The sequence below is a fragment of the Coregonus lavaretus genome (genome assembly GCF_964263955.1).
Source record: "Coregonus lavaretus genome assembly, chromosome: 8".
NCBI classification, from domain to species: Eukaryota; Metazoa; Chordata; class Actinopteri; order Salmoniformes; family Salmonidae; genus Coregonus; species Coregonus lavaretus.
Genome location: NC_139995.1, coordinates 1,148,045 through 1,160,371, shown reverse-complemented (window position 1 = coordinate 1,160,371; position 12,327 = coordinate 1,148,045). Strand labels below are relative to the sequence as shown.

Here is a 12,327-nt window from a genome sequence, read left to right as displayed (position 1 = left end):
TTCAGAAGAACAGAATAGCATACTCGGAGTTGTCCTTATGTTAGGCCCTGATCTGGCTATGCCATATGGCTGTGGGCTACACTAGTTCATTTAGCAGACAAGATTTGCTTAGAATTCCGTGGCATTCTTTTATATAATTTTATATTATGAAGAATACGATTGAACATAGCTGAATAAAATAGAACATATATTTTCTCCAAACGATTTGAGGGAGTGTGCACATGCGGCAATTCTGTGTTGAGCGGTTAACAAAGAAACAGGTCCTCCTATATGCTTAATTTAGAGTTATTTACGTAACTTTAGTTGTGATACAAACATTGGGCTATATGTTTAGATTTTTAATACATTCTAAGGCTGCATGATGCAACTCTAATGATGATTTGAAAAAAGTTGCATGAAAGGCAAGAGCTCTGCTTTGTTTTCTTGCGCAGGCTGCACACACTTCATCAGTCTCTCATTCACAATTTGACAAGCACTTGATAATGCCTTGAATTTCCGGGCGGCATCCCCTTTGTGTGGCCGTAGAAATCCATGGCTTTTGCGGCCAGTGGCTGTTGTGCCCTTGGGCTAAATACAATAATTGTAATTCCCTTTTCCCGGCTGCGTGCTCCGAAACACCTCTCACTCACATCTCAATTCTTATTAGCCAATGCCTGTCACGTGATCGGGTCCTTCTCACAGGCAAACTCATATCCTTTTCACAGGCTACAAGTGAAGACAGACACATCGGGGCGCACGTAACAGTAACAGCCCTAACCATTGCCCAGTTGTTTGTGTTAAAGATGTGAGAATACAAAAATCTAAGCCTCACAAAGAGGAACAGGCTTTTCTTTTTTTTAGCTATCCCTGAACCTGATTTAGCTTTGAGCCTTTTTTCAGATGTCTTCAATACTATTGTGGATAATCATGCTCCCTTCAAATAATTAAAAGTTAAAGGTAAACTCAGCAAAAAAAGAAAACATCCTCTCACTGTCAACTGCGTTTATTTTCAGCAAACATGTGTAAATATTTGTATGAACATAACAAGATTAAACAACTGAGACATAAACTGAACAAGTTCCACAGACATGTGACTAACAGAAATTGAATAATGTGTCCCTGAACAAAGGGGGGGGGGGTCAAAATCTAAAGTAACAGTCAGTATCTGGTGTGGCCACCAACTACATTAAGTACTGCAGTGCATCTCCTCCTCATGGACTGCACCATATTTGCCAGTTCTTGCTGTGAGATGTTACCCCACTCTTCCACCAAGGCACCTGCAAGTTCCCGGACATTTCTTGGGGGAAAGGCCCTATCCCTCACCCTCCGATCCAACAGGTCCCAGACGTGCTCAATGGGATTGAGATCCGGGCTCTTCGCTGGCCATGGCAGACCACTGACATTCCTGTCTTGCAGGAAATCACCCACAGAACGAGCAGTATGGCTGGTGGCATTACCATGCTGGAGGGTCATGTCAGGATGAGCCTGCAGGAAGGGTACCACATGAGGGAGGAGGATGTCTTCCCTGTAACGCACATCGTTGAGATTGCCTGCAATGACAACAAGCTCAGTCCGATGATGCTGTGACATACCGCCCCAGACCCTGACAGACCCACAACCTCTAAATCGATCCCGCTCCAGAGTACAGGCCTCGGTGTAAAGCTCATTCCTTCAACGATAAATGCGAATTGACCATCACCCCTGGTGAGACAAAACCGTGACTCTTCAGTGAAGAGCACTTTTTGCCAGTCCTGTGTGGTCCAGCGGCCTTACAACAGGCCTACAAGCCCTCAGTCCAGCCTCTCTCAGCCTATTGCGGACTTCCACTGATGGAAGGATTGTGCGTTCCTGGTGTAACTCGGGCAGTTGTTGTTGCCATCCTGTACCTGTCCCGCAGGTGTGATGTTTGGATGTCCCGATCCTGTGCAGGTGTTGTTACACGTGGTCTGCCACTGCAAGGACGACCAGCTGTCCGTCCTGTCTCCCTGTAGCGCTGTCTTAGGCGTCTCACAGTACAGACATTGCAATTTATTGCCCTGGCCACATCTGCAGTCCTCATGCCTCCTTGCAGCATGCCTAAGGCACGTTCGCGCAGATGAGCAGGGACCCTGGGCATTTCTTTGTTTTTCAGAGTCAGTAGAAAGGCCTCTTTAGTGTCCTAAGTTTTCATAACTGTGACCTTAATTGCATACCGTCTGTAAGCTGTTAGTGTCTTAACAACCGTTCCACAGGTGCATGTTCATTAATTGTTTATGGTACATTGAATAAGCATGGGAAACAGTGTTTAAACCCTTTACAATGAAAATCTGTGAAGTTACTTGGATTTTTACGAAATATCTTTGAAAGACAGGGTCCTGAAAAAGGAACGTTTCTTTTTTTGCTGAGTTTAGATCAAAAACGTGGTACTCTCCGGAATTATCAGAAGTTATTCATAAAAGAGATGATGCTTGGGTCAAGGCCAGGAACACAGGCTTAGACCCGGACTTGCAAGCTTTTACGCAACTGAGGAATCATTGTGTAAGACAAATCAGAAAGGCTAATTATGATTATGTAACCACTCTTTCAGATTTTAATGAGAACCCGGCTAAATTCTGGAAAACTGTCTAATCCCAAAAGGGCTCTACTTCCTCCTCTCTACCACAACAAATTAATTCAGACACTTGCCCACACTGGCCTCATTATGGAGAAAAATGCCATCATTGATGCATTTAATCATTTTATTTCAGCGGGCTATTTCTTTTAAAGAACTTCTAAGGCTGTTCACAATGATATTGGGCTGGTTGCTGATAGGGGAAACTTGCTGAATGAACAGAGAAATGATAGTCATAGCTTTTCTTTTAGGCTATTTTCAAAAAAATAAGTCCTGAACGGTTTGCTAGCAATAGACAACAAGAAATCCACAGGGGATGACCAATTGGATCCCGGTCTGCTTAAGAGTGCAGCGCCCATCAATGTTGGCTCAATAACCCACATTTTTTATTTAACATTGTTATCAGTAAATATTCCAAAAGTATGGAAATCAGCTCTTGTGCTGTCACTCCATAAGGGTGGGGACAGTAGTGATCTTAATAATTATCGCCCCATTTCAAGGCTTTCTTGACTCGCTAAGATTCTTGAATCCTTGGTAAATGTACAACGTCGCTCTTTTTTATCTGAGGAATGTATTTAGAATGTAAACCAATCAGGTTTTAGGCCTGGGCATATCACTATTACAGCAATCACTTTAGCTGTTTATGATCTTGTCAATGCTTTAGACACTAAAATGCTTTTAATACTGTTGATCATGCCATCGTGATTGCTGGGGTTAAGTCTGAATTTCTTGAAGTACATAAAGGTGTACACCACAGGGGTCGATTTTGGGACCTGTTATCTTCACTATTTATATAAACACCATTGGTCAATCTGTTAAAAAATAAAATAAAATAAACGTCTATAAGCGGATGACACTATTACGTATGATATTGCCCGGACTCAAAACTACAATCAGATTTAATGCTGATTTAAAACAAAATACATGTTGTTTTCAAACTCTCGTAAGAATGATTCAGATGAGCTACAGTGCATTCGGAAAGTATTTAGACCCCTTGACTGATTTTGTTAAATCACAGCCTTATTCTAAAACGGATTAAATGAATTTAAAAAATGACAAAGCGACAGGTTTTTTGAAATGTTTGAAAATGTATAAAAAATGAACAGAAATACCTTATTTACATAAGCATTCAGACCCTTTGCGATGAGACTCGAAATTGAGCTCAGGTGCATCCTGTTTCCATTGATCATCCTTGAGATGTTTTTACAACTTGATTGGAGTCCACCTGTGGTAAACTTAATTGATTGAAAACGATTTGGAAAGTCACACACACCTGTCTATATAAGGTCCCACAGTTGACAGTGCATGTCAGAGCAAAAACCAAGCCATAAGGTCGAAGGAATTGTCCGTAGAGCTCCGAGACAGGATTGTGTCAAGGCACAGCTCTGTGTAAGGGTACCAAAACATTTATGCAGCATTGAAGGTCCCCAAGAACACAGTGACCTCCATCATTCTTAAATGGAAGAGCTGGCCGTCCGGCCAAACTGAGCAATCGGGGGAGAAGGGCCTTGGTCAGGAAGGTGACCAAGAACCCGATGGTTACTCTGACAGACCTCCAGAGTTCCTCTGTGGAGATGGGAGAACCTTCCAAAAGGACAACCATCTCTGCAGCACTCCACCAAATCAGGCCTTTACGGTAAAGTGGCCAGACGGAAGCCACTCCTCAGTTAAAGGCACATGACAGCTCACTTGGAGTTTGCCAAAAGGCACCTAAAGGACTCTCAGACCATGAGAAACAAGATTCTCTGGTCTTATGAAACCAAGGTTGAACTCTTGAAGGCTGAATGCCAAGCGTCACGTCCGGAGGAAACCAGCACCACTCATTACCTGGCCAATACCTTCCCTACGGTGAAGCGTGGTGGCAGCATCATGCTGTGGGGATGTTTTTCAGCGGCACGGACTGGGAGACTAGTCAAGATCGAGGGAAAGATGAATGGAGCAAAGTACAGAGAGATCCTTGAATATAAACCTGCTCCAGAGCTCTCAGGACCCCAGACTTGGGCGAAGGTTCACCTTCCAATAGGACAACGACCCTAAGCACACAGCCAAGACAACGCAGGAGTGGCTTCGCGACAAGTCTCTGAAATGTCCTTGAGTGGCCCAGCCAGAGCCCGGACTTGAACCCGGTCGAACATCTCTGGAGACACCTGAAAGCAGCTGTGCAGCGACACTCTCCATCCAACCTGACAGAGCTTGAGAGGATCTGCAGAGAAGAATGAGAGAAACTCCAGAAATACAGATGTGCCAAGCTAGTAGCGTCATACCCAAGAAGACTCAAGGCTGTAATCGCTGCCAAAGGTGCTTCAACAAAGTACTAGGTAAAGGGTCTGAATACTTACGTAAATGTGATATTTTCATTTTTTATTTTTAATACATTTGCAAAAATGTCTAAATCTATTTTTGCTTTGTCATTATGGGGTATAGTGTGTAGATTGATGAGGGGAAAAAAACAATTTAATAAATTTTAGAATAAGGCTGTAACGTAACAAGATGTAGAAAAAGTGAAGGGGTCTGAATACTTTCCGAATGCACTGTACATGCATGTTCACTCAGATGGTTCTACAATCAAACGTGTTCCCGCATATAAATACTTAGGCAGCTGCATTGATATGGATTTGACGTTTTAAAAAACAGAGATGAGTGGGTTAAGAAGCTAAGATTTTTCTACAGAAACAGATTGTGCCTTTCTCTAAGCAGTAGGAAGCAGATTATTCAGTCAACCTTTTTATCTGTTCTTGATTATGGTGATATTATTTTTCAAAGTGCAGTTGCTACTACTATTAAACCTTTGGATGCTATCTACCATCCTGCCCTTCGTTTTGTTACAGACGACAGTTTTGATACTCATCACTGCATTCTGTATCAAAAGGTTGGCTGGACTTCCCTAATGTGTATATTTATGTTGTATATACAGGGCGCATTTGTAAAAGAGACCTAGATCTCAATAGATCTTCCCTGTTAAAATAAAGGTTAAATAAAAAAAATTAACAGCGGGCAATGGCGGTCTATTTGCTCGCCGACGTAGTCTCGTCAGGATGCAGGCTCGCTTGCTTTTCTTTCGCTGCCCTTTCGTCTTTCGAGTCCCGGGGATTAGGGCCTGGTCTGGAGAAAGCAGAATGTCTATAGCTGCCGACTCGTTGAAGTAGACATTTCTGTCCAAATCGAGGTTAGTGATCGCGGTTCTGATGTCCATTAGTTATTATTGGTCATAGGAAATGATGGCAGAGACATTACGTACAAGAAAAGTTAAGATCAGCGTAAAATAACACACAAAATAGCAGAGTTGGTCAGGAGCCCGAAAGACTGCTGCTACCACTGCAGCGCCATCTTGCATGAAGTCCTTAGTTGGAAAGCATCTGTTTTCTTGAAGCAGTGTGGCACTAGTTTCCCTACACGTTGGCCAGCCCCCTAGCAATTAAAGTTCTAGCCAATGAGCTTCAGCAGCTCACATTTGAGTGACAGCTAACAAGAGGCCTGCCCAGCGTTATCCAGTGAGGTGGCATGGCGGGCCCAATGGCAACACAGACAGACAGACAGAGACAGAGAGAGACAGAGAGACAGAGAGACAGAGAGACAGAGAGACAGAGAGAGAGAGAGAGAGAGAGAGAGAGAGAGATGACGTGGTGCACATATCTGCACATATGTGACGTAGTACGCAATTTTCATGGACCACCTTTGGCTCACGGGTGCTACTTTCAGAACTACTGTCTACAAAGTATACAAAAGTACCAGAGAATCTCTTTAAAGCCACAACAAACATCATGCAAGAGTTCAGAGCACAGCTAAATCTGTATTAAAGCTGCATAAAATTACTCACCAGTTGTGAACCAGAAAGTCCACAATGTGAAGCGAGGTCCTATCAGCCAGTAGGACAGCCAGGTGGAGTGCAGTCTCTCCTTTCTCCTACAAACATGGGAGGGTTGAGTTATGGTTAGGGTTATGTTAAGAGTCTGGGGCCCTATCCAGAACCAACCCCTAGCCCCTACCCCCTCGACACAGAGGGTAGGATAGGTGTAAGCAATATTGCTAAAATCCCACCTAGCCTATCAGAGGGCAGGGTGGCGCTATCACCATATATGCAAACCTATCAAATACTTTCAGATCTCCACAGGTGTCTAGGGGTTAGGGGCTAGGTGTTGTTTCTGGACAGGGACTGGGTCTACATGCACAGGGGTATGGAGTGAGGTTTAGTCTAGGGTTATGGTTAGTCATTGGGTAAGTATACTTATGTACTGTCCCTACAGGGACTGGATGAGGTCAGTGTTAGGTACTAAGGTTATCAGGTTAAAGTTTGGATTAGTCATTGGGTGTACCTGCACAGGGCTGGCCAGAGGCTGGCTGAGGTCCAGTCTCTCGGCATAGAGCTGGAGCAGGCTGAAGATGTCTCGGCTGCACACAGCCTCCTGTAAATTCCTTCTCAGAGTGGAAGGGGAGCTGCTGCTGTGCTGGGCAAACTGACACTCCATGTACTTACACAGGATGAAGTCCTTACGCACCGCCCTAATGATACAGAGTGGCAGGGTGGACGCACTCATTACACATGACACGGATGGGTATTGCAATAGGGAAATCAGATAAGAGCCATATGAAGAGTAAAAGAACAGCCATTATGCATTTATACATTTCAAGCAACATGCTCTTGTTTATTTATAAAGCACTTCTTTTAAAACTACCTCCATATATATCATCATTAATTTCCACTAGATATACTAATTTTAAAACCAGATCACAGATGTGGATTACATTAGAGACTTCTGTGGTCTCCACAGAGTTGGGTAGGACTGCCTTCAGTTCCTTTGCACCTTATTTATGGAACAAACTGCAGATCCAACTTAAGTTAGACACTCTGGTGTCCCTTGCCCATTTTAAAAATGTTATGGAGGATCAATATGATGTTGTCTGTGATTGTTTCTGTTGAATTGTGTTTTTGTTTTGTATGTTTGAAATGTTCTTGTCTGTATGTCTAAAACTGTACATGTCAACATGTTTACACAGGGCACAGCCGTAAAAGAGATCCAGGTCTCAGTCTGTTTTTCCCTGTTAAAATAAAGATTACAAAAAAAAAAGAGAGAGATATAGTAGGTTACTATGACCAACATTTAAGACAATAAGCAGTAAATCTGTTGAAACTACTATTTCTTAAAAGCACTGAAAGAATGACATTTTCAGTTCATGGGTCCATTCACTAATGCAGACATGAACATCAGTGTGTGAGTCAAAATTCTGCCATTAATGTTAAGACTAACAGAAGGTCAGTACTGTATAGTGCCTACACCAGGTCCTTGTTCTGTCAGCAAATTGTTAATCTGTCCCTGTGTAGCCCCATCTCCGGCCCTTGCTCTGAACAAGCAGCAAGGGCTGTGTTCTCTGTGTGATAAAAGTCCACTTGGGAAACATTAAGGGTACAGTGAGAAGTGGCTCCAGCTGTTCTGATGCAGTGAGAAAGTGGCTGACAGGCTACCATTACAAAAGCAGCCAATGCCATTTTGTGAGAGAACATACTGTCAACTTGCAGATTTCTCCCCATATAAAAACGCTGGCCAGCACAGAGAGGGAGTGTCACTCTCTTAATGGGAATGGATTGTGCTTATGGCGCATGTCCACATGTAACAAGGTTGTAGTTATGCTTCTCTTACACACAGTAACCACTAGACAGGACCTTATTAATAAGGGGTTCAGAGATATGTCAAGCATTTTTGTGTTATCAGAGCACACTGTCCCATCTTAATTATTTTCCATAATTTGAAATAGTAAATATCAAAACAGCTGTAGGTGATTGGCTGCAGTGTGAGGATTGAGGAGTAATTCCAGCCCAGCTCATCACTCACATGTCACTTTCTGCCGTGGGTTTCAGTGAGGGACTCAGGACATTGGCTTCCACTATCTCATTGAAGCCTGAATTGCCCATGTTCTTTGCCAGCTTAAAAAGAGAAGGGGGAAAAATCCATGAGAGGAGCTTGACCAACTACTAAAACAGATTTCATGTCAAACAAAGAAGCATTTAGGACACTGATCCTGTTGGTGACAATCACTGAGTTGTTTAGATTTAAAAAAACAACTGTAAAATGTAAAAATCACTTGAATTTATTTGTCTTGAAAGCATGCAACCAATGCCATGTGTACTGCATACTTAATTGAGTTTAAATCACTGTTACATTCTACCTCATCATCACATATTGAGGAGAGTAATGAACACAAGTCACACCCTTGGGGAACTCCTATTCTAACAATTTATTCTGAGAGTACTTTTCAGATTCACCCTTCACCTATTCTTACCCTTCATATGGTATTCTTAACATTCATAGTTGTTTTGTCCAACTAAAGCTTCAGAGGCACTCACCAGTAGCTCTGAGGTACCCAGCTTGTCCAAGGAGAGGGACTTGATCCGGGAGTAGCGCACGCCCATCTCTCTGTGGATCCCAGAGCACTCGATACACGTCAGGATGCCCAGGTTTGTGGAGATCCAGGTTGGGTCTAAAGAGAGCAACGTGGACATAGTTTATAGTATGCCGACAGTATATGGTTTGTCATTTGCAAAACTATGCCTGTGGATGACAGTTGCATGGTAACACTTGTGAGAAACCATTTACAGTGTTTCTCCAAGGTTATTTTTCTGGTCAGGGTGCAAAGGCCCATGAAGCAACATTTAGAAACACCAACATTTTAAATCCAAACCAATAGAGGTCAGTTCTTAAGCAGGGTCAACAGAGCTAGGTGCACATCTTCCTCTGACAGCACACCAGAGCTGGGGTCAATTCCATTTCAATTCAGGAAGTAAACTTCTGTATGAGAAATTGTACTTTCAGTTTACTTTCCCAATTGACTGATTTGAAATAGAATTGACCCCAACCCATCTGCAGCACACTGTAGGCATGGTCTGACCTGGCGCCCCACAGTCACAGCACATGTTGTTGCCAGGCATGCGGCGGATATCCTCGGTAATGGCCCTGGTCAGGTCCTCAACACTGTTGTCTCCACTGGGCCTCCGCTCATCCAGAGCCACGTTAAGGGCTTTCTGCTTACTGTTGGTCAGCACTGAGATCCACCTGCACAATAAAAAGAAGAGTGAAAGTAAATAGTTTATTCCATAGTCCCAGTCGGTATTAGATAGAATGTCGTGGCCCGCCCGCCTGTGGGGAAAACAACTTGTGGTTACCTAGGCCCACAGCAAAAAATTGACCTTTTCCAAACGCAATTTTCTTGTTTTAGTCAAACTACATTCAAGAAAAGTACAACATGTCTAAAGATTACTTTTCAACATTGCCTGCTCCCGAGCGTTCTCACTATTTAGAAAAACGTAATATTGTAGGGCTTCCGTCATGCCCCTTTTCACGATGGTGGAGCCAAGTGAGTGAGTACTAGCTAGCTACCAACTGGAACATTAAGATAGCCAGACCAACATCACAAACAAACGGACTACACTAAACAAGTTAAATGTCTTACCTGTGATTAAATGTTTTCTACACACATAGCAACGTGTAGCCTAATTGGACATCAGGCCCCCACATTTCCAATAGCCTGAAGTCACAGGGATTGTAAGCTCTATTTCTCTACGTGGGAGCATTGCCAACCGTAGGTCAGGATTTTTGTGGTCAATGGGGAAGAATGCTTATTTTCCCCAAATTGTGGGTGTGGTCGAGGGGAATTCCTTCGTATGGCGTGAATATCAACTCTGAGTATTCTAAAATTTCTCAGTCTATGCTATACACATGTAGACCTAAAGATCCAACAATGTAGACCTTTATCCCCTCTCTGATGGGGTCTATGGCGATTTAACCCCCTAAGATTGATGTCTGCGCCCCCTAATTATCTAATTAGCATAGTAAAAAAATAAAATATATATATATATATATATATATATATAAAAACCTGCCAGTTTAAGCTAGAGACGCAGTATCTTTTTTTGTGTGCATTGAATGTGTCTCAATCTACCGCATCTGCCTATGTAATACTTCCCCATCTGCGGTGAAAGATAACAGAGCTAGAACGGTGTTTGTCAGACCATGAGACATCCCGAAAATCGGTCTTCTCACAAAATCATGTGTAGCATCCGAATGGTTTGGCCTACAAACTATTATGACCCCTCCATGGAAAGATGAGACTCTCACAAACACGTAACATTTTTGGAAGTATATATGGAGACTGTTTTGTTCCATGTAGTGAATCTGTTATTTAATGCATTTGTATGGGCTAATAGTAGTAAGACCACATTTTATAAAAACATTTGTTTTTTATTTTTTATACTTCAAGGGGTCTTAAAATTCAAAATGAAATAGCAAAATGATCCTTGGTATGACCTTCTTAAAACAATTCCATATAGCTTAGTAGTTGGGGGTAGAAGCTGTTGAGAAGCCTTTTGGACCTAGACTTGGCGCTCCGGTACCGCTTGCCGTGCGGTAGCAGAGAGAACAGTCTATGACTAGGGTGGCTGGAGTCTTTGACAATTTTGAGGGCCTCCCTCTGACACCGCCTGGTATAGAGGTCCTGGATTGCAGGAAGCTTGGCCCCGGTGATGTACTGGGCCGTACGCACTACACTCTGTAGTGCCTTGCGGTCGGAGGCCGAGCAGTTGCCATACCAGGCGGTGATGCAACCAGTCAGGATGCTCTCGTTGGTGCAGCTGTAGAACTTTTTGAGGATCTGAGGACCCATGCCAAATCTTTTTAGTCTCCTGAGGGGGAATAGGCTTTGTCGTGCCCTCTTCACGACTGTCTTGGTGTGTTTGGACCATGATAGTTTGTTGGTGATGTGCACACCAAGGAACTTGAAGCTCTCAACCGGTTCCACTACAGCCCCGTCGATGAAAATGGGGGCGTGCTCAGTCCTCTTTTTTTTTTCCTGTAGTCCACAATCATCTCCTTTGTCTTGATCACGTTGAGGGAGAGGTTGTTATCCTGGCACCACAAGGCCAGGTCTCGGACCTCCTCCCTATAGGCTGTCTTATCGTTGTCTGTGATCAGGCCTACCACTGTTGTGTCGTCGGCAAACTTAATGATGGTGTTGGAGTCGTGCCTGGCCATGCAGTCATGGGTGAACAGGGAGTACAGGAGGGGACTAAGCACGCACCCCTGAGGGGCCCCTGTGTTGAGGATCAGCGTGGCAGATGTGTTGTTACCTACCCTTACCACCTGGGGGCGGCCCGTCAGGAAGTCCAGGATCCAGTTGCAGAGGGAGGTGTTTAGTCCCAGGATCCTTAGCTTAGTGATGAGGTTTGAGGGCACAATGGTGTTGAACGCTGAGCTGTAGTCAATGAACAGAATTCTCATGTAGGTGTTCCTCTTGTCCAGGTGGGAAAGGGCAGTGTGGAGTGCAATAGAGATTGCATCATCTGTGGATCTGTTGGGGTGGTATGCAAATTAGAGTGGGTCTAGGGTTTCTGGGATAATGGTGTTGATGTGAGCCATGACCGGCCTTTCAAAGCACTTCATGGCTACAGACGTGAGTGCTATGGGTCGGTAGTCATTTAGGCAGGTTATCTTAGTGTCCTTGGGCACAGGGACTATGGTGGTCTGCTTGAAACATGTTGGTATTACAGACTCAGTCAGGGACATGTTGAAAATGTCAGTGAAGACACTTGCCAGTTGGTCAGCACATGCTCAGAGTACACGTCCTGGTAATCCATCTGGCCCTACGACCTGCTTAAAAGTCTTACTCACATCGGCTACGGAGAGCGTGATCATATAGTCATCCGGAACAGCTGGTGCTCTCATGCATGCTTCAGTGTTGTTTGCCTCGAAGCGAGCATAGAAGTCATTTAG

The 12,327-nt window shown here is 43.7% G+C and overlaps 1 protein-coding gene across 1 annotated transcript in view; it reads right to left on the bottom strand.

Annotated features, from left to right (window-relative positions):
* The window catches only part of unm_sa1614 (un-named sa1614), an 86,964-nt gene that overhangs the window by 37,220 nt on the left and 37,417 nt on the right, over positions 1–12,327 (bottom strand). Inside the window, exons 14-18 of the mRNA XM_084166541.1 lie at positions 9,452–9,615; positions 8,910–9,043; positions 8,398–8,489; positions 6,883–7,069; positions 6,387–6,472 (exon numbers count right to left, since the gene is read on the bottom strand). Of these exons, the coding sequence (XP_084022667.1) occupies positions 6,387–6,472; positions 6,883–7,069; positions 8,398–8,489; positions 8,910–9,043; positions 9,452–9,615 (663 nt within the window). The remainder of the gene's footprint in view (positions 1–6,386; positions 6,473–6,882; positions 7,070–8,397; positions 8,490–8,909; positions 9,044–9,451; positions 9,616–12,327) is intronic.